The sequence below is a fragment of the Cydia pomonella genome, chromosome 16 (genome assembly GCF_033807575.1).
Source record: "Cydia pomonella isolate Wapato2018A chromosome 16, ilCydPomo1, whole genome shotgun sequence".
Classification (NCBI taxonomy): domain Eukaryota; kingdom Metazoa; phylum Arthropoda; class Insecta; order Lepidoptera; family Tortricidae; genus Cydia; species Cydia pomonella.
In genome coordinates this window covers 1434850-1456765 of record NC_084718.1, presented here as the reverse complement: position 1 = coordinate 1456765, position 21916 = coordinate 1434850, and the positions used below count along the sequence as shown (strand labels likewise).

Here is a 21916-nt window from a genome sequence, read left to right as displayed (position 1 = left end):
CGATAAATGATTGTCAGTATGGCGAATAAAAACTGGAGATGCAATGAATAGCGGCGTCGCCGAATACCGAATATCCGGCGGGGCCATCGGCCGAATATAATATTTAGCTAGGAGTTTTACCTAAAATGAAGTAAATTTGAACGCGCGCGTGCGTGCGCTGTGCAAGTTGCATCTTGTTTCTCGCTGTACAGTCTTTGATAGAAATTGCGCTTATTCTGCACCCAGTGCGTATTGCATTGCGGACATTGCGGTGCGTCAGTTTTCATCGTGTGCGTAAAAAAAAAATTGTATTATTTTTCTCTGTAGTCTGTTACTTTCTTTACCCCTCGTTTACCGTTATCTACGTGTTAACGTCACGACTTCTACCACCACTATTCAGTATTCGGCCTAATAGTGAAATTGTGGCCGAATAGGCCGGATACCGAATAGGGGCCGAATATTCTTTGCATCTCAAGTAAAAACTGTAGGAAGGACAGGTACATACCTGCGCCACATCGGCGAGCTGAGCTCGCTGCATGTCCAGGTCCGCGATCCGCTTGAGTGCTGCATCTTCAGCTCGCGCCAGCGCCTCCGCCGCCTCGCACACCCCCAGCAGCTCCGGCAGCCCGGCCCAGCGCGGGCTCGCCTCGCCGGGGGATATAGCCTAAGGACAATTATTCAATAAATAATAAATAAATATTATATGACTTTATTACACAAATTGACTAAGTCCCACAGTAAGCTCAATAAGGCTTGTGTTGAGGGTACTTAGACAACGATATATATAATATATAAATATTTATAAATACTTAAATACATAGAAAACACCCATGACTCAGGAACAAATATCCATGCTCATCACACGAATAAATGCCCTTACCAGGATTTGAACCCGGGACCATCGGCTTCGTAGGCAAGGTCACTACCCACTAGGCCAGACCGGTCGTCATTATTCATTCACTAATGTTCATGTCACGTATTTGTGACCACCGTTTAAACAAGTAGCAAAAGGATTATCCTTGAGTGAACATTTATTTTAGCCGTCTCATATTTGCGATGCCTATCAGGCTGTTTGAAAAAAAAAAACACTTGTTCTTCAGATATTATATGGGACACTCCTAATTTTTAGGGTTCCGTAGTCAACTAGGAACCCTTATAGTTTCGCCATGTCCGTCTGTCTGTCTGTCTGTCTGTCTGTCTGTCTGTCTGTCTGTCCGAGGCTTTGCTCCGTGGTCGTTAGTGCTAGAAAGCTGAAATTCGGCATGGATATATAAATCAATAAAGCTGACAAAGTCGTACAATAAAATCTAAAAATTTAATTTTTTTGAGGGTACCTCCCCTACACGTAAAGTGGGGGTGATTTTTTTTTTTGCTTCAACCCTACAGTGTGGGGTATCGTTGGAAAGGTCTTTCAAAACTAACTGGTCTTCAACAAACATTTTTTGATAAAGTGAATATATTCGGAGATAATAGCTCCGAAAGAAAAAAAAAATGTGTCCCCCCCCTCCCTCTAACTTTTGAACCATAGGTCCAAAAATTATGAAAAAAATCGTGGAAGTAGAGCTTAAGAAAGACATTAAATGAAAACTATAGCGGACATGCTCAGTTTAGCTGTTTTTGAGTTATCGCAAAAAGTTCCCCCTTCATAGTAAAAAGACTTACTTTACCTAATTAGGTACTGATTGTGCAAATTTGCCTATTTGTTTAACTCGCGTGAAAGGTACCGTTTCATCCCTTGGTTAACAATTTACTATACTTTAAGCTCCCTAAATACGGAACCCTACATTGAGCGTGGCCCGACATGCTCTTGGCCGGTTTTATTTTAGTAATGACTACTGTCAAAAGGGGTTTCACACTTCACCCCCTTGTGTACCATCACTTGAACTGCAGCTGGAGAGAGTTATACAATATTTAGGACAGCAATATAGTGTAGTCATTTGTAAAAATAAATTTGGGTGCTCTAAAAAATCGGAATAGTGTTTTTTTAACCACATGTTTTTAAGACTTAGACACTGTAAATGCTTAGCACCAGTTGGCCCTTAACAGCAGTAATCCGACAGAACGGGAATCAGAGGAAAAATTGTTAAATTAACTTATACGTTCAAGACTTCATCCGTTCACGACGTAACTAAAAAAAAAAAAAAAATTAAAATTTAATCCGTTTATTTCATATCAAAAAAAACATGCATTTTTCTAACTTAACTACTAATCTTAAATAAAACAGATTTTTTGAGTTAAGGAGTCTAGGCGTGTAGAATTAATTATACAGTCCACTTCATCTTTGTATAAATTTTCATTATTTTCGCATTTTAAGCATGTCTTTCTTTATCATAGATCTAACTTGCCCACATGTTCGACCTTCTAATGAGCTTACTAATTCATATGGAAATCTATTCAATATACGCGGTACAATGCATTTCCATATACTCTTCGACCATATTCATTGTTTGTTTGAACTCGACAGGTCTGAAGTAAATAACCACTTATCTTACCTCTCTCGGCCCTTTTCGATCTCGCAGCGACACGTCCTCGCTCGGCTCGCTGCACGGCGCCGAGCAGGTCTCGTGCACTCGCTCCAGTCGGCGCGTGCGCCGGTGGAGCTTCTCTTCCAGCCAACGACTCTGCAAACATCCAAGTAGCTGTGACACGCGATTAACTGATAAACAACTGAGAGGACTGGGCAATGGCGAAAACTAAATGGATAAAATGGCCACGCATTATTCATTAGTTATTTACGATACAAGTGCAGAAAATAGGAAATTCGGAACGAGTGGTGATAAATTAAAACACGACCGAAGGAAGTGTTTTAAATCGACACGAGTTGCGAATTACCTATTCGCACGTGTATCGTACAACGTTTTACAGTACATATGGCTCTTTAACCCTTTATAAGGCATAATTGTGTCAAGAATTATGCAAAATTGAACCCTGTCACTTTGAAATAAAGTTCCAAATAAGGTGGGAAATATATTCCCTCTAACATATAAAGGCTTAAAGTTTTGACATATGCACGGAAAGTGCTTATTCCCGCACGCGGAGAAGAAGCACCATATGTACTGTAAAAATACTTTTTGATTGAGATATTCGTTTTTAGGGTGGGATACTATCAAATAATAAGTTAACCTGGACCTAGTCTTGTCTATGGACAAGAAAAGAAGGAGAGTAACAAAAACAAAGTGCTAAGAAAAAGAAGGAAGGGTGGAAGAGATCCTTAAAGGGATAATGAGTGTTTTATTTCCTGTTTTGTTTTAATTTTTGTACAATACAGAGTTTTACTACTACTATTAAGAAACTGTAAACTAACATAAATACCGTACATCAATACGAATCAAATTTTTATGAATTTAACTGGTGCTAAAAAAACTACGACAATATTCAACAACAAAAAAAATGCCACAACCGAATACAGAACCTCCCCTTCTATGAAATTGAAATCGGTTAATAAAGTATACCTGCTCCTTAATTCTCTCCATGAGCTCCTCGGCCCGGTCGTCGTGGTCACCGACAGAGACAGCCTCACTGAGTTCTGCTTTCTCGCTCCTCAGTGACTCGAGCTCTCCCAGCAACCCGCGCATCTTGTTGTCTCGCTCGTCTATTGTTTTTCTCATTTCTTCCAGCTAGGAAAAAAATTAATAAAGATAACACCTAAGGTCAAAGACGTATTTACCCTAAAAAAGGGACCATAAATAAAATTAAAATAGCCTTTATTTCTACAACTTACAAATTCCTTTTCTATGAGCAAATGTTTGCAGTATGAAATAAATTAATACACTAGAGGGGCTTCCACGTACCACGTTCGACGTGTTGCCTCCCTGTCGCACTTATAAATTCGTACGTAAGTATGACAGGGAGGCAGCACGTCGAACGTGGTTCGCGGTAGGCCCTCAGTTCTAAAATGACCGTCTCATGAGCAGTCTGCTGCTCGAGGTGTGCGATGATATCGCGCAGCAGCAATATCTTCTTATTGTGGGTCTAAAGTTTTTTAAAAGTTATTATTGACCTGTTCTAGAATGACGGCCTCATGAGCCGTCTTCTGTTCCAGCTGGTTCTCCAAATTGGCGATGATGTCGCGCAGCAGCAATATCTTCTCATTCGTGGCCTTTAGCTCTTCGTCGGCGGCGGCCTTGCGGGACTCCAAATCTTGGATCAGGGAGTTCATCTCGCGAGTTTGGGCCTCCAGTTGTTCCACCTAGGTAGTTATAGAAGTTTAAATACAAATAAATATAAGAAACAAAAAATATTCCATTATAATTTGCATCTGTTCAAAGCATCAGGGCGGCTAGATGATTTAGAAATTAAATACACGTTCCGTGGCTAAAAGCCCAAGTAATATTAACTTAATATTAACAAGTATTCAGGTAATAACCCTTCGACCGCCGAAGGCGTCCAATGACGCGCGCGGCAACATCAAATATTCGTGCATTGCGACAAGGTTCACGATGCATGCACACGATACTCGTGCGGTTTAAAGTGTTAAATAGGTTTTGTAACAAAATATGACAAGAAGAGGTTGGTTTATACTCTGTCCCCCTTATTCATAAACGTCTTCTAAAGTTGACAAGCCGTTTGTCCCTTTCCATCATACCAATACGTCGGAAAGGGACAAACGATTTTCAGCGGCTTGTCAACTTTAGTAGACGTTTATGAATAAGGGAGTAAATCTTTAGGTATTTAAATAAAAGTAAACAAAATCTACCTTCAAATGGCTCCTTAAGCCAGTTGAGGGTAGATGAGACGACCGGTTTGGCCTAGTGGGTAGTGACCCCGCCTACGAAGCCGATGGTCCCGGGTTCAAATCCTGGTAAGGACATTTATTCGTGTGATGAGCATGGATATTTGTTCCTGAGTCATGGGTGTTTTCTATGAATTTAAGTATTTATAAATATTTATATATAATATATATCGTTGTCTAAGTACCCTCAACACAAGCCTTATTGAGCTTACTGTGGGACTTAGTCAATTTGTGTAATGTTATTTATTATATTTATTATTTTATGAGAAGATTACATGATCAAATAATGTAGGTTACAGTCGCACCAGCGACACTCTCAGCGGTAGAAAGCAGTAGCTGTGGCCGAAAACGGCTAGGAGACGATGATGAGTTTGAGTGCCAGATATAGGGGGTTTTGTATTTTATTTGTAAAGCAATAATGTTATAACTACCCGAAAATGTACAAATTGTTTGTTTACTTTTATTTAAATACCTAAAGATATAAAGTACAGGTAAGAAGACAGTCAGATATTATTAGATCAAGCAAAAGCTATAATCTAAAAGGTACCGTAGAAGTCAAAAGTAAAGTTACGGTAGATGTCGCTGTCCTAGACCCTAAGCCCATTTGGTGGAAAGATTCGCTGGCTATGGATGAAGTCTTGGTGGCTCAGTTGGCAGAGCGCTGGAGTATTGATCCAGACGCCGTGAGTTCAAGTCTCACACAGGGCAGTAATTTTTCCACTTTTGGATTTATTCCAAGCTTATTACCATCGTTCCCAGACGTCGCTGCTTGAAATTAATTTACTGTAATAGTCTACAAAAATACAGTAACAACTTCTAAATCTACTACTGTATAAAATTGTATCTTAGTGGCCCTAAATAACATTGAAAATGATCCCCTATGGGGTGAAAACGGGGTTGCGAGCGGAGCTTTCGAGTTTTAATATAAAACTTCAAAGCTGTTTCTGAGCTCCTGAGATTCAAGAGGTTCAAGGTATTTGGCGCCAATAAGATACAAAAATTTGCTACAGAGTGCTATCAAAGATACATTGATTAAGTAAGATGTGTAAAATCTGAGATAATTTCGTGTTTCGAATTTGACAGGCAAACGAGATGGCTCTGTACAGCTCCATACATTTTGCGGTAACTCTGACTGTCAAAAGTTGATGTTTGAGAATTCAATGACCGAAAAACATATGGCGCAGTACAGCTCCATCTGTTTTAGATGTCACACTAAGGGGCACGTTTTTTTCTTAGACTTTACCTTTCTACGATCAATTATCTTTGGTGCTGATTACAAACAAGCCACACTTACTTGTGCATAGTGTTCTTGACAGTTGCAACAACTGATACGCAGGTTAAGCATCTGTAGACACACACAACCCGAGCCAATGTTACTACCTTCGCCGACACACTTCATTGACACACACGACCAATTCGGACGTACATCTGACATCGAAACGATATTTGAATGATATTAAAATCATATCAGTTATAATCAGAGCCCGTACTTTTCATGCCGTTGACAGAAAAATGACGTCACGCTACATAGAGTATGATTCCAATTAATATTTTTGTAATAATTAATCATTTATCAACCTCTTTACGTAAGTTATACATATACTTGACAATCAGTACAGAAACGTCTAACTGACTTTCATCTTATTGTCACTCAAATAAATAATAGATTATTAATTTATTAAATAATACATATTTCGCTTCATTTTTTGCCTTCGTAAATATGATCATGTCTCATCTTTTCGTTCCCAGCTCGGCTGGCTCCCCATTCGTCAACGACGCAATGTTCGCATGTTGTGTACTCTTTTTTCTGTGTTAAATGATCCTCATTCTCCTGAATACCTTAAGTCTCTATTTCAATACTACGGCGTTACCCGGGACCGTCAACTTCGCTCTTCCGGCAATATGTCTCTATCTATCCCTCTTCACCGCACTGGATTCATGTCGAATTCGTTTTCCGTGCAGGCGGCCCGTCTTTGGAACGGACTTCCCTACGGCATCAAAAATGCTCAAAATAAGTTTGCATTTAAAAAATCCTTACGTGCTTTCTTTGCTAGCAGAATGAAAAAATAATAATGTATGGGTAAGCTCTATATGTTTTGTCGTTATTTATGTATATATTATAAGAAATATAAGTATGTATATTTATGTATGTATGTATTATGTATGTATGGTATGTTATTGTATTATATTTGGTTGTTGTTGTTAAAGTAGCACCGCCCACAATCTCTCTGCTTTGCCTAAAGGTTGACTGGTAGAGAATGCCTCATGGCATTAAGTCCGCCTTTTGTACTATAAGGTTTTCTTTTGTGCAATAAAGATTAAATAAATAAATAAATAAATAAATATTTTTGATTTTTAACGGCGTAACAAGCTTTTATTCTCGCAACAAATATTTATTTTGATACCCGTCAATAAGTAAGTTATCTAAATTTGTAGTATTGTAAAACAACTCCCTGTATGTTAAATTACGTCATTTTTGCGTCAACGGCATGAAAAGTACGGGCCCTGGTTATAATAGACTGTCAAGCAAAGTATATATGTCATTAGCAATGTACAGCAAAATGAAGTAGGGCAACACTCAAAAAGCAGTATTGCGTTGGTATTGCGCTAAGAAAAGCAGCAATGTACATCGAACAAAAAACATGTAAGTATCATAACCTCAAATTTTAACGATCAACGACCGTGATTGTATATTGTAGGCAGTTTGACTTTGCTTAAGGTCATGCACAAGCTTATTTAATATATTGCTATTTAATGGTGACAGCAGAAAACATGATGGCTATCATTCACTATCCACATTCCACAGATAAAACACAGATGGATATTTTGGAATTATTCGAAAACAGTGTTGCTAACCCGCGATTTTTCAAATTTGCCGCCTTTTACTACTGACAAGATTTGCTTGACCGAGTATAGATGTCATTCGCGCGTTCATTTCCGTCCGTACTTGTATTAGCAAAAAGAATTTGAAATACAGGTGGATAGTCAAAGAAAATTTTGTAGCCACAGTAAATGTACGCCATCTTTCGACACATGATTATAACTTTTAGAACACCATTTGACTTTGACCCTTATTCTTTCACTGTTGGTTAAATATCAAAAAGTGGCGCCATCCCTTGATACGATGCCGCCATACCTTTGGCCTTTAATCTATTAGATGGCGCCACTCTTTGATATTTAACAAGTTAGACACATATCAGTGAAAGAATAAGGATCAAAGTCAAATGACGTTCTAAAAGTTTTAATCGTGTGTCGAAAGATGGCAGTAAATTTACTGTGGCTACAAAATTTCCTTTGACAATCCACCTCTTTTTCAAATTCTCTTTGGTATTAGTGCGAAAGAGACGCCCGCGCAAATGACAGCTAACTGATATGATTCCAATATTAATCCAATATTGTTTTATGTTAGGTACAAGTTCGAATTGGCCTGTAAAGAGGTGGTGTTTTGATGGTCAATTAAGTGTGTTGCTATTAGTACAGTTGTTGACACATTTAACTGATCATTTTTAAGCCTTATTTCGTCGTAATAAGCCCCAAAATTGGTCAGTTAAATGAGTTGCTGTTAGTACCGTACCAGTGATATTTCATGACTCAGAATTAAATACTTTTAAAGAAAGAAGCTTAGCACGAGGAATTTCGTTTATTTACCCGCTTGTTTCTATCTCTATCGCTCGCGCGTAATTACGAGTATATTGGTGTCCCGCCCATGATGCCGGCGTCAATGACACAGTGACAGCGGGACAGCAATACAATTATGCGTGTGCGATAGAGATAAAAACAGGCGAGTCAATGTACGAAATTCCACGTGCTAAGCGTCTTTCTACATAACTAATTAGTAATTTATTTTGTGTCATAAAATAATTACCGGGAGTTTATAAATATTAAAAGAGAAGGAGATACAGAAAAGGTAAAAGTGCATATATTAACCCTTTAACCGCCAAGCTTACAGTAATTTGAGAAGATGTAAAGATGTTACTTAAGAGGTTGTCAATACCTAAAGCGCGCACACTGTCTATTTCTATCGGAGTAAATGAGATAGCACTGTCGCATGTTACTGGGCCTGGGCAAGGGAATAATAAGAAAAATATTTAAATAAAAAAAAGTGGATTATTAGGGTAATATTTTACTCAACCACGGTTTAGATATAAATGTTTTGAAATTGTGATTTTAATTGCAGACCCATAAGTCAAAACAATAAAGACATAGAACCGTTTAATTGTGATTTTAAGACCAATCTTAGCAATTATTTTCTATCGAGCCGATTTCGTTCAATCATGTATCGAGTACAACCACGGTCTTTGAAATATAATTAATATGAACATATATTTTTCTTACTTGACTAAAACAAATAGTCTGTCTTAAAAAACTATTTAAGTTACATCATTTTCAAGGACATTGGGCGTTGACAGCCTCTTAATACTTATATATATGAAAATGGCGGTAAAGGATTAAATTAGTATTAAATGTGAGAACATGCTAAAACATTGTTGTTATTTATTTAAGTCAAGGACATTCACATGTTGTCAAATAATATACATATCAACAAGAAAATTGTGCATATAAACACACGCAAGTGCAAATTACTACGTGTAGATCGAGCAGAACTGTAGGGTAAGTTGATTCAATATTACTTGGCATGATACTTACACTTTGACAAAAACGGATAAAAAACTAGATTATAAATGACGACCGGTTTGGCCTAGTGGGTAGTGACCCTATCTACGAAGCTGATGGTCCCGGGTTCAAATCCTGGTAAGGGCATTTATTCGTGTGATGAGCATGGATATTTGTTCCTGAGTCATGGGTGTTTCCTATGTATTTAAGTATTTATATATTATATATATCGTTGTCTAAGTACCCTCAACACAAGCCTTATTGAGCTTACTGTGGGACTTAGTCAATTTGTGTAATAATTTCGTATAATATTTATTATTTATTTATTTAAATATTTATTATATTTATATTTAAAATATTTAGATACCACGGTTACACTCACTTGAATTATTCGCCGCTATTGGCGACATATTTCGAACCCATCGGGGGTCCTTCTTCCAGTGCAGCCGTCGAGAGCACTCAAGCCTGAAGGACCCCCGATGGGTTCCAAAAGTGTCGAAAGAGACGAATAATTCAAGTGAGTGTAACCATGGTATTTAAATATTTTAGAATATGTCTCACGAAAGTTTAATTTAGATTCATATTTATTTAATTTAACAATAAAACCTTTTCTGTTTGTAATGATTAAAAATGAACTTTCCCAAACGCTAATTATACTTTGTATCTTTAGGTATTTAAATAAAAGTAAACAATTTCTAAATTTTCAGGTAGTTATAACATTTATTGGTTAACCAACCAAATACAAAACCATCTGTCACTAAACGACCTGACTATATTATTTGATCATGTTTTCATCTACCATCAGCCGGTTTAAGGAGCCATTTAAGAGTAGATTTTGATTATTTTTATTTAAATACCTAAAGATACAGACTATAGAACTTTATCCATCAAATCCTTTTATTCGTTACTTCATCCGTGATATTGAGCGTATTCGTACAGGCCAAGTATTATTCAATACACACTATCAACGAAAACACAGATGAGCTTCAATGCAAAGAAATAAGGCCTACGAACGGTCACCAGATAATGATTCGTAGCATATTTGTCAGTTAAGTTGATCATTTGTAAACCTTATTGCAAAGACATAAGCCCCACAAACGATCAATATAACGTGTTGACACCACATCTTTGCTTTAGACTGTTTAATTGTAAACCTTATTGGGAAGAGTTAAGGCTCACGTCAGTAAAATGTATTAGTACCTCGTTGAGTATAGTGGCGTTGGTCTGCAGGCGCGACGTGAGGCGGTTGTTTTCGTCCCGCATGGCGTCCAGTCTCCGCGCGAACTCGTCCCGCTCGGCCTCGCGCTCGGCCGCCTGCTCCTCCACGAACGAGCGCGTGGAGCGGAGCTGCCGGTTGGCCGCTTCCAGCTGAACGGAAATATTCATTTGATACAACAAATATATAATTTGAACTTTCAATATTCGAACGTAAGGGCGGAGTTTAGTAAAAAAAAACACTATTAACATAATTATGTTATGACGACCGGTTTGGCCTAGTTGGTAGTGACCCTGCCTACGAAGCTGATGGTCCCGGGTTCAAATCCTGGTAAGGGCATTTATTCGTGTGATGAGCATGGATATTTGTTCCTGAGTCATGGGTGTTTTCTATGTATTTAAGTATTTATAAATATTTATATATTATATATATCGTTGTCTAAGTACCCTCAACACAAGCCTTATTGAGCTTACTGTGGGACTTAGTCAATTTGTGTAATAATGTCGTATAATATATATAGGGACCGTGCGCGTTGGAGGGTCTGCCATCTTGTGGTCTGAATCGGACCCATAAACATGCACATTTACACGTCAAGTGTTTTCTTGTGCATAGTAGGTTCTGCCATCTTGTGGGCTACGTCGGAACAATAAACATCACATTTACGCCTCGCGCCAAAAATCTGACGGCTCCTGTGCTGCCTCCTACAGTTCATGCACGCTCCTTATACTCTGTATTACATATATGTGACGATCCAAATCAAAAGGGCCCTTATGGCGGTCGGCGCTTACGTCTGATTCGGCTCCATTACTATGACTTACGAAGATAGAAGGGCGCAAGCGCCGACCGCCATTAGGGCCCTTTCCATGTGGACTATCACATATTATGTCAGTATTAGTATATACATATATATTAATGTGTCAGTTATCAGTAGTATACTCTGGCACGCCTAGTTTGTCAGTAGAAAAAGACGCGAAATTCAAATATTCTTGGGGGGAAAGGGACTATTTTTTTCTATAATTAACACAAAAGTTATTTATTTATTGCAAAGGGAAATAGACAGCATATCATTAAAATACAGTACATATTAAAATACAATACACATTACACATACAATTTAACAAATTAAGTTAATACAACATGGCCAGTAATCCAGTTTTTTGGCTTAAAATTGTTCAACTTATAAGCCAAATATCTCGAAGACAGTGAACTTTGACGTAAATATTGGATACTATATTGCTTACAGCCGTTGCTATTAATATGATAAGCTACAAAACTAAGGGATTCAGATCAAAGGTCATTGGCACAAGGGGGCCCTTTATTAATAAAAAGCAGCATACATGTAAACATTAATTCTAAGCTTTATATAGTTACATGCAACATAACATGCATGCAGGAATATATTATTTACTTAAAGTTTTACAAGTTATCTTCTACATCCAAATATACTTATCTGGATATCTAGTTATTAGACTTTACTTACACATGCGATATCTATTTATGTTAATGTTTTATACTACATAGAAAATCAAGTGATGTAATTGGTTCATTGTTCTCCTTCTTCTTCCTCGCGTTGTCCCGGCATTTTGCCACGGCTCATGGGAGCCTGGGGTCCGCTTGACAACTAATCCCAAGATTTGGCGTAGGCACTAGTTTTTACGAAAGCGACTGCCATCTGACCTTCCAACCCAGAGGGTAAACTAGGCCTTGTTGGGATTAGTCCGGTTTCCTCACGATGTTTTCCTTCACCGAAAAGCGACTGGTAAATATCGAATGATATTTCGTACATAAGTTCCGAAAAACTCATTGGTACGAGCCGGGGTTTGAACCCGCGACCTCCGGATTGCAAGTCGCACGCTCTTACCGCTAGGCCACCAGCGCTTAATTGCGCGGTAATTGGTTCATTGTTATTTATTAATTATTACATTGTCATTTCTGTCATACACGTAGATGGCGCTAGTAGCTGTGGCAAGTGGATGCGTTCAGTTTAACGAGGCCGTGCCGTACAGTTGCAATCGTGGCCCACAAATGGTCTCGCCGGAAGATCAGCGCTGACCTTCAGGTCAGCATTATGCTGAGGCGAGCCCATTTCGTGGTAAACAATTTCAATATGTTCTAATCTTATTTTTTTGTAATATATATACTTCTGTATGTATATTAAATTTTATCACGAAATAAATGATTTATGATTATGGTTTATAAGGCCGGGGTCGTTTTCACCCGCCGCCCGCGGCCGACAGCGGCCCGCCGCCCGCGGCGTCTGAATGGTATGTTCGGGAATGCTCGGGAGTGGTCGTCGGCGTCCCCCACGCGGCGGGCGAAAACGACCCCTGCCTAAGTGTCATATAACCTACATCAGACTGGTTTTTGTCTTTATATTCTATATACCGCACCTCCTGTCAAATGATGGTTATATTATAGGATGTTGCAGTTAGATTGGCCAATTCCTACTTTTGTACAAATGACATCATGTATTGAAAAAAAAAACATGTAAGGAAGAGAATTGATTGTAATAGAGAGGTATGTTTAAGAAAAGACAGATGGTGCTGTACTGCGCGTACTTGCGGTAACTCTTATTGTCAAAAGTAGACATTTGACAATCCAAATCCAGTGACCGCAAAACATATGGAGCTGTACAGCGCCATCTCGTTTATCTGTCACATTTGAAGCAAGAAATTGTCTAAGATTTTACACAGCTTACTCAATCAATTGTATCTTTGATTGAAAGACAGATTCATTCATGCATTCTTTTAAAATTATGGCTTCAATCCAGTGGGACTATTTCGCCAGTATAAAGGAGCTTTAAATACGACTAAAATTGTACGGTTAGTACAAGATCGTGTACGGTGATTTTAGTAGCTGTTGTAAAGCGATAGCCGGAGCCCGTTTCTCAAAAGCTTGTAACTTGTAATACAAGCGGTTGTCACTTTTTGACAGCTTTTGTTAAAAAGGGACTTCCACTTTTATTACAAGCTACAAGCTTTTGGGAAACGGGCCTCTGGACTTTACAAGTAGCACGTTGCACGTCGTCTTTGACTCCAAAATGGTAGTTAAATGCGTTTCAAAATTAATCCTCCGTGCACTGCACACTACCACACTTTAAACAATATTAATGAGCAAATAACAAAGGAATTCACGAGGTTAATTATCAAGATGGCGCTCTAATAGAAAGTTGAAAGACAGAAAAGTCGAACAAATTAAAGCAATCTGTCAATTTAGTATCTGAAATATAAGGGATAAAATTATAGGGCCGTGAACCGATATATTTCCCATTATCTAATAATTTTAAAATTATATTTTAAAGTATTTTAAGCGTTTCGATAACATATACAAAAGCCAAGTAATAATATAAAACCAAATGTACCATGCCACGTGTACAGTCAACCAATTTGAATCCTAGGCCACTATAGAACCTTGTCGCTTTAACTACTCTATACATGACATGCATCACTCAATAAGCACTGTCGTAGAAGTCATTATGACATGGTTCTATAGTGGCCTAGGAATCAAATTGGTTGACCGTACGTAACCGTTGTATACCTTCTCGCAGCACAGCTTGTGTACCGGCGACTCGGTCAGTCGTCTCACCTGCGTGCCGGTGCGCGCGCAGCAGTGCCGTAATTGTGAGTTAGTGGGTTAGTAAGCGGGTGGAAATTCATTAGCTATGCAAGTTATGGCTAGGTTATCGTGAACACATTTGATGCCAAGTTTAATCTGGTTAGAAAAACCACTTTATGATAAAAGCGATATCGATATTGTTGTTTTAGCAAGTGTTTTTTTTTTTCAATCTGAAGTTTAGGCGTCCACACAGAGCGAGCAGCCTCGCGAGGAAACTTTATGCTTCAGCTCGTTTGCCTCACTCGAGCCAATTCGCTCGGCAAGATGGCGTCACTCAGTCAGCTGTTCAAAATGGCGCCGCACGGAATGACTGCAGTGGCTTGCGTTTCTTTTATTTTGCTATCTAAAGCAATTTAAAAGAAAATGAAGAAGAAAAGAAGGACACGTCAATTTGCGACACTCGTTATTATTAGTTTTTTCTAACGTTGTCATGTTTTCAAAACAACCACGCGCACATGTCTACACTGGCGTGCTGAAAACGTCTGAGGCGCCTTTGAGCATGCCGAAAAACCGACACCGAGCGGCTCGGCCAAGGTCGCGCTCGGGCGAGGAAAACGCGCGTGTCGCCTCGGCCGAGGTAAGTCTTCACTGGTCATTTTGTGCGCGAGGAAATTGCCTCGCGCGTATGCTTAAGGCTCGCTCCGTGTGGACCCTAATGGCAAATACTGTGAATGTGTTAGAGTCCCGGTCCCGTTATTATTTATTTCTAAGAACACCGTTCATTGATATCAAACGAACAAATGTGAATCGATTTAAACAGGCAGGCCGTTAGAACGGACCGTTAACATAAGAGTTACTGAAATGTATAAATAATTGCAACCAGGTGTTACCTGCTGCTGCAAGTCGTCCCTCTCCCTGTGCAGGGCGTCGCAGCTGGCGGCGAGCAGGCGCGGCGAGGCGCCGGCGTCCAGCGACGCGGGGCCCGCGGGGGGCGCGCGGCGCGGCGGCGGCGCGGGCGACTGGTGGTGCTGCCCCGTGCCGTACCTTGTACCAGAACCGACACTTATTTAGGCTTAGCACGCCCTGCGGTTTTTAAAAAGCGGTTCCGCCAGGGATCGGAACCGGTTTTTTGCAAAAACATCGAAATAACCACATATTTCGGTTTATTTTATACTCTAAATGTAGGACTCAGTTGTGTTTTCAGATAACGACTTCGTATTATTAGATTGCCTAATTAGAAATGAAGTAAAAAAGTGGCTGTGACAGAATCGGACAGACAGACGGACATGACGAATCTATAAGGGTTCCGTTTTTTGCCATTTGGCTACGGAACCCTAAAAACAAAGAACGAAAAAATACCGTTTTCGTTCCCATACAAAAAATACCGGTTTCCGATCCCTGGGTTCCGCTACCGCAAAAAATGTAACGTACGGCATTCTTTATAAGCGCACGCACTTGCGATTTATTTCAGTGACCGATTTTAAAAACGCAACTTGCTACATTTTGATTCGCGGTTTGCAACCGCGCGTTTTTATGTATCCCATACTTCATGTACGGCAGCGCCCCCCCTGCGGTTCGTAAAAAGCGGTTTTTTCGTCAGTTCGGCTCAGAGAGCGGAGCAGTGAGGTGTTTGTTGTGCGCTGCATTATGTCGTCGGAATCCGAAAGTTCGTTGCCGGTATGCCTTCCAATATCTTTGATCTGTTAGAGGATGCACCCAGTACTTATGTTGGCGAAGACGTTTTCTATTTTTTTTATTTCTTAAAACTAAGGCCACAACACATACTGCTCTGAGGAAATCCATTGTCATACTGAACGTGAAAACCGCGGAAACGCAACCGCAGTGCGAGTTCCTCCGCGGTTCGGCGTTTTCGGCCAGACCGCAACCGCAAGAAAAAAACCGCAGTGCGTGCTAAGCCTTAAGCAACATATTTGCGATTTCTGGCAATCGGGGACCTACATCATACTTCTGTTCCTTATGGTGGTCCCCCGCTGGAACTTCACAGCAATGCCTCAAGCCAGTGGTATGTGCAGGTGTACCGTGATAAAATGGTTTCGAACTCGTTAAAACGTCAGAACGTTTAGTACTTGTAATGATACGGCGGAGGACTAATAGTCGGACATTAAGGCCGTTATGGGTTCTGCCCGTGGGTCCGAGCTGAGATCGATCTGAGGAGCTAGGTTCGCAATCATACATTTCTGCATAACTGGATTCAGGGAAATAGATGAATCGTAAATATCGTAATGTCTCATTGTTCACAATTTGCCCTTACATGTGTAGAGTTCCGTCCGTTTGGCATTACTTCCGTGACCGGAAACGCATCTGGCGTAACCTATTTAGCAGAACTATTTTTCGACGAGTATTAAATTTGCAGAAAGCTTCAGTTTGTATAATATACGAGTACAATAGCCCGAATGTATGCGAGTTCGAATTTTAAATAGACTATTATTATCTTGGCCGAATTTTGGTACGAATAATTTTATTTTACGTTTGTTCAATTGTCCGAAACGTTCTTGGCATAACCTGTTTAGTGTAATAGGTTCTAGCCGAAAATTTACTTTGCAGAAAACTCATTTCGATTCCTTCCAATTGGCAACTTCTATGACCTAAGATAAGATAAGATACATTTGGTAGAATTGTTTTTCGACGAATATTAAAATTAAAGAAATCGTCGGTTTGTAATGAAAAGTAATTAAATGATCAGCCGTTTTTAAACTGATTTTCAAAAAAATACCCATTCAATCAAAAGATCACCAAAATATCAAGGTCATCCAAAACAGAATCAGAGGACCCCACTATCCATGTGGTCTTGTCTGTCCTACCCCCAGGAGAGCAATTGCGAAAACGGAGGCGCGGAGGGAGGGCACGAGTTCTTCGTCACGCGAGAGCGGACGAGCTGCTCTTCCGCAGCACCGGAGCTACCCAGATCCAACAGCTTCATGTAGTCGTGAATTGCGAAACAATTCAATTCAATTCAATTCAATTTTTTATTCATAAACAAAACACAACAAACATTCGGCAAATTAATTTCTGCCAAAAAATATTCCGCCTACAAACATATATGACTCTTGCAAGTATGCAACACTTTTCTATGCCATAAGATTTATGCTTGTAATAGTTTATGCTTAATAGCGAATTATGCAAAATGATACAGATACCAGGTCTCAATTCGGACATTAATTTTATGCCAAAAGATACTTCAATAAATAAAAAAATATGCGCAAAGTACGTAGTACTATCCAATACCAAGTGAGTTTATGCTAACAGTATATTATGCCTTAAGTTATTATGCAGAATAGAATTATTGCCAAAAAAATTATGCCATAGATTGGGGAACCACATGTATAGCATTATGCATATAACATTGTGTGACAGAGACGAAATAATAAAACCCTATTGATACTATCAACTTGTACCTGTCACGTTATATAATAGCCAGTGCGGGACCACCACTGATTCCATATCGACATAAAACGAACGAACTTGTGACCTGCATTTTTATTACGTAAACGTTCTTAGGTGTCAAATGACGACCGGTTTGGCCTAGTGGGTAGTGACCCTGCCTACGAAGCTGATGGTCCCGGGTTCAGATCCTGGTAAGGGCATGTATTTGTGTGATGAGCATGGATATTTGTTCCTGAGTCATGGGTGTTTTCTATGTATTTAAGTATTTATAAATATTTATATATTATATATATCGTTGTCTAAGTACCCTCAACACAAGCCTTATTGAGCTTACTGTGGGACTTGTCAATTTGTGTAATAATGTCCTATAATATTTATTTATTTAAATATTTATTTTTTACTATAAAACCTAAATAATACCGCAAAAAATGGCAGAACGATTTATGCGGTAAGATATCGCGATAAGGAGTCCCTCTGTTCAGAGTCTTCCGACGTGTCGGAACCCGGTATTGCTCGAAGACTATAAGCGTCGCTGATAAAACCGACACCCGTAGCAAAAGCCTGGTCACCTAAATCATAGATAGATAGATAGAATACTCTTTATTGGCACACCTCAGTAAAAGTATACAAGAAAAATAAACAATTGATTAAATTTAAAGGCAGACAACAGGCGGTCTGATCATATTATCTTATACCTTTAAACGAGCAATTCTTGTATATATATATACCATATACATATTGTGTGACATTTTGGGGTTTTTGGGGGTAAACAATCGATCCAGATTAGTCTTATATTTGGGAAAACGCGTGTTTTCGAGTTTTCATGCGTTTTTCTTTCGACGCCGAATATGGTCGCTAATTTCGTGCGGCAGGCCACTGTCCGTCTGGTCCAGCGGGTTAAGACGCGGGCGGCAAGAAACAACCAGTGTTACGGGTTCGAATCCCGCCCGGTGACTAACTTTTTTTTTTTATATATGTTCAAGCTTATATAGAATATTTAAATTTTTATTATTTTAGACAAGTTTAATTTAGTAAAAAAATGTAGTTAAGTTTATCACCTATACACCACCATATTACAATAAATAGTTATAACCGAGCAAAGCTCGGTCGCCCAGGTACTATAACTAATTCTCACAAGAGTTTAACATAAAAAAAAATGATCACAACTTACCCTTCGACGACGAGATCGCATGAATGTCTCTCGGGCTGCATGAGTTGCGCTACTTTCATGAGAGCAGCTTCTAGGTCCGAACGCAGAAGATTCTCACGTTGTAGGCATTCCATCATTGCCTCCTCCATGTTCTGAAGCAGCGAGATAATATAATCAATAGAAAAAGTTGTAGGGGTTGATCTGCATAATAGTACAGAAAATTCAATTTTTTTGTTTTTTATACTACGTCGGTGGCAAACAAGCATACGGCCCGCCTGATGGTAAGCAGTATCCGTAGCCTATGTACGCCTGCAACTCCAGAGGAGTTACATGCGCGTTGGCGACCCTAACCCCCTCCCGCCCCTCTTTGGTTGTTGTTGCTCGTCGTTGATTAAGTTTTTTTATTTTTAAGACAAACATAAATATCAATGCTTCTATTTAAAAAATGTGCATCAAGACGCTGCACCTTGAATTTAACTATTGTTGATATACAACCATATAATTCTTCGTTTAAATTGCTCTGATGTATTGTTGTTAGTATTTTCTGTTCATTTCTCTCTCGTGCCGTCGTTTCCCTTATTGACCAGGAATATTAAGTTACAAACCATACAAACAAATACATATAAAAAGTTTACTGTTACCAATATCTACGATGACGTAACTTCCTGTGTAGTTTGCAGTGTTCCCAGCTGTTCCACAAGTTCAGTGATCTGCACCTGACTGGATTCCAGAATATACGACTCTGGCACCGGTTCCTTCGCTATTATACCTTACCCCGTTACAATAAGGTTTACTATTACACTACGGTAATTACCTTCCTGTGCAGTTCGCAATTTTCGCAGCTGTTCCAGCATGTGCGACTCTAGCACCGGTTCCTTCGCTATTATACTTTACCCGGTTACAATAAGGTTTACTATTTATTACACTACGGCTATAATGATGATGATGATGATGACGGCTATAAGTTACCTTCCTGTGTAGTTCGCAATTTTCGCAGCTGTTATGTCTCGAGTCCAGCTGCTCCACAAGTGCTGTGATCTCCTCCTGACTGGATTCTAGCATGTGCGACTCTGGTACCGGTTCCTTCGCTATTATACTTTACCCCGTTACAATAAGGTTTACTATTACACTACTTGCATTTTTTTGACGTAACTTCCTGTGTAGTTTGCAGTTTTCCCAGCTGTTCCACAAGTTCAGTGATCTGCACCTGACTGGATTCCAGCATATACAACTCTGGCACCGGTTCCTTCGCTATTATACTTTACCCCGTTACAATAAGGTTTACTATTTATTACACTATGATAGTTACCTTCCTGTGTAGTTCGCAATTTTCGCAGTTGTTCTGTCTCGAGTCCAGCTGCTCCACAAGTTCTGTGATCTGCACCGAACTGGATTCCAGCATGTGCGACTCTGGCACCGGTTCTGTAAACAAACAACATTACTTTAGATATATAATAAGTATAATAACAGTCTCGATGAATAATTAAACGCCACATTTAACCGTGAAATATCTATGTGCACTTGCACCAGCAAACACTCCAAGTATACCAATACTTCGGACTTCAAGCCCTTCAAGGGGCCTTGAACTCTAAAGGCATTTCTCTTTTTATAACTCTTATAAATATCAATGTTAGGACCAGTGTGATCTAAAACCAACGTGTAATCGCAGTTCATTAAAAAAAAAAAACGAAAAAATATATATTATGGGACATTTCACACAAACGACCTAACCCTACAGCAAGCTTGGCTTGGTATCATTTCTAAAGCCTATATATCACTTCCAGCAGGAAACAAGCAACAACCTTCGGAGTCCAGGTCTGCGTGGAAAAACAACTCAGGCGCGTATCATCTATCAGACATGGCCTGAGAAGATCACCCAATACTTCCTTTGACTTTTGCAGCGGTTTCTAAAAGTTCATATGCCTCTTCTCTGTCTACTCAAGCTAAGTTCCAAATCCCTCTTAATATCGATGCTAACGTCCCTCTACCCCTTTAGAAAGCCAGTCACACCTTCAGATCCCCGGTCTGCGAAGACAGATAAATCTGGTGCAAAATTTATATTTGAGACACTTCATACTTACTTCCTTTAACTCTTGCAGCAGTTTCCAACAATTCTTGAGCTTCCTCTCTTAACCTTCTCAAGCTAAGCTCCAATTCCCTCTTGATATCGATGCTAACGTCCCTCTGTCCCTGCAGAAAGCCAGCCACGCCTTCAGAGTCCAGGTCCGCAAGAACAGATAGAACTGGTGCAAATTTTATCTTTGAGACACCTAATACTTACTTCCTTTTACTCTTGCAGCAGTTTCCAACAATTCTTGGGCCTCCTCCCTTAACCTTCTCAAGCTAAGCTCTCATTCCCTCTTGATATCGATGCTAACGTCCCTCTGGCCCTGCAGAAAGCCAGCCACGCCTTCAGAGTCCAGGTCCAGAAGGACAGATAGAACTGGTGCAAATTTTATCTTTGAGACACCTAATACTTACTTCCTTTAACTCTTGCAGCAGTTTCCAACAATTCTTGAGCCTCCTCTCTTAATCTTCTCAAGCTAAGCTCCAATTCCCTCTTGATATCGATGCTAACGTCCCTCTGGCCCTGCAGAAAGCCAGCCACGCCTTCAGAGTCCAGGTCCGCAAGGACAGATAAGTCTGGTGCGAAGTGAACGTGCTTGCTGCGGACGGATATGTCGAGGTTGGGCGTTGATGGGCGGGGTTCTTCGATTAGAGATGCCCTGATAAAGAAAAAGTATTTACTGAGTATTTATAGTTTTGCATCTATTTTTTTTAATTATGGTAGATAGGCCTATGACAAGTGCCATCAACAGAAAATAGAAACCATAAATCGACCATATAATGGTATATCGTGAGATGACAACCAAAATTAAATAATAACAAAAATCAATCCTATAACGGCCATAACTACTGCACTTTTTTGCATTCGAAAGAACTTCGCAGAAGTAAGCTTAGTGGTTCCAAATCGGGCACTTTTAGTGGTAAAATTTAGAAGTATTGACCATGCTACATTAGAAGGAATGCATCCTCCTTTATACCCGGAAATTAATCAAATTATATTTTGATCAATATCTAATAAACTATAAAAATATATCTTGTTTTGGCGACTAGTATGATTCAGTAACGGCTTGTAAAGGTTGAAACTTGTGGTAGGCCATCTTTTAATAAAAGCTCATATATAAATATATTTATCTGTTAAAAGGACCCAACTAAATATAATTTGCAAGAAACTGCAAGTGTCGTTCTTGGAATAGCATTA

The 21916-nt window shown here is 39.4% G+C and overlaps 1 protein-coding gene and 1 non-coding gene across 2 annotated transcripts in view; one reads left to right on the top strand and one right to left on the bottom strand.

The window, feature by feature from the left end:
* The window catches only part of LOC133526605 (centromere protein F-like), a 144751-nt gene that overhangs the window by 64696 nt on the left and 58139 nt on the right, over window positions 1-21916 (bottom strand). Inside the window, exons 12-21 of the mRNA XM_061863296.1 lie at window positions 21133-21377; window positions 19961-20073; window positions 18673-18803; window positions 14987-15140; window positions 10526-10693; window positions 6006-6056; window positions 3980-4168; window positions 3432-3596; window positions 2472-2600; window positions 485-643 (exon numbers count right to left, since the gene is read on the bottom strand). Coding sequence (XP_061719280.1) covers window positions 485-643; window positions 2472-2600; window positions 3432-3596; window positions 3980-4168; window positions 6006-6056; window positions 10526-10693; window positions 14987-15140; window positions 18673-18803; window positions 19961-20073; window positions 21133-21377 — 1504 coding nt within the window. The remainder of the gene's footprint in view (window positions 1-484; window positions 644-2471; window positions 2601-3431; window positions 3597-3979; window positions 4169-6005; window positions 6057-10525; window positions 10694-14986; window positions 15141-18672; window positions 18804-19960; window positions 20074-21132; window positions 21378-21916) is intronic.
* Window positions 5347-5419, top strand: Trnan-auu (transfer RNA asparagine (anticodon AUU)). The gene has a single exon. It is a non-coding gene; the product is annotated as a tRNA-Asn (tRNA).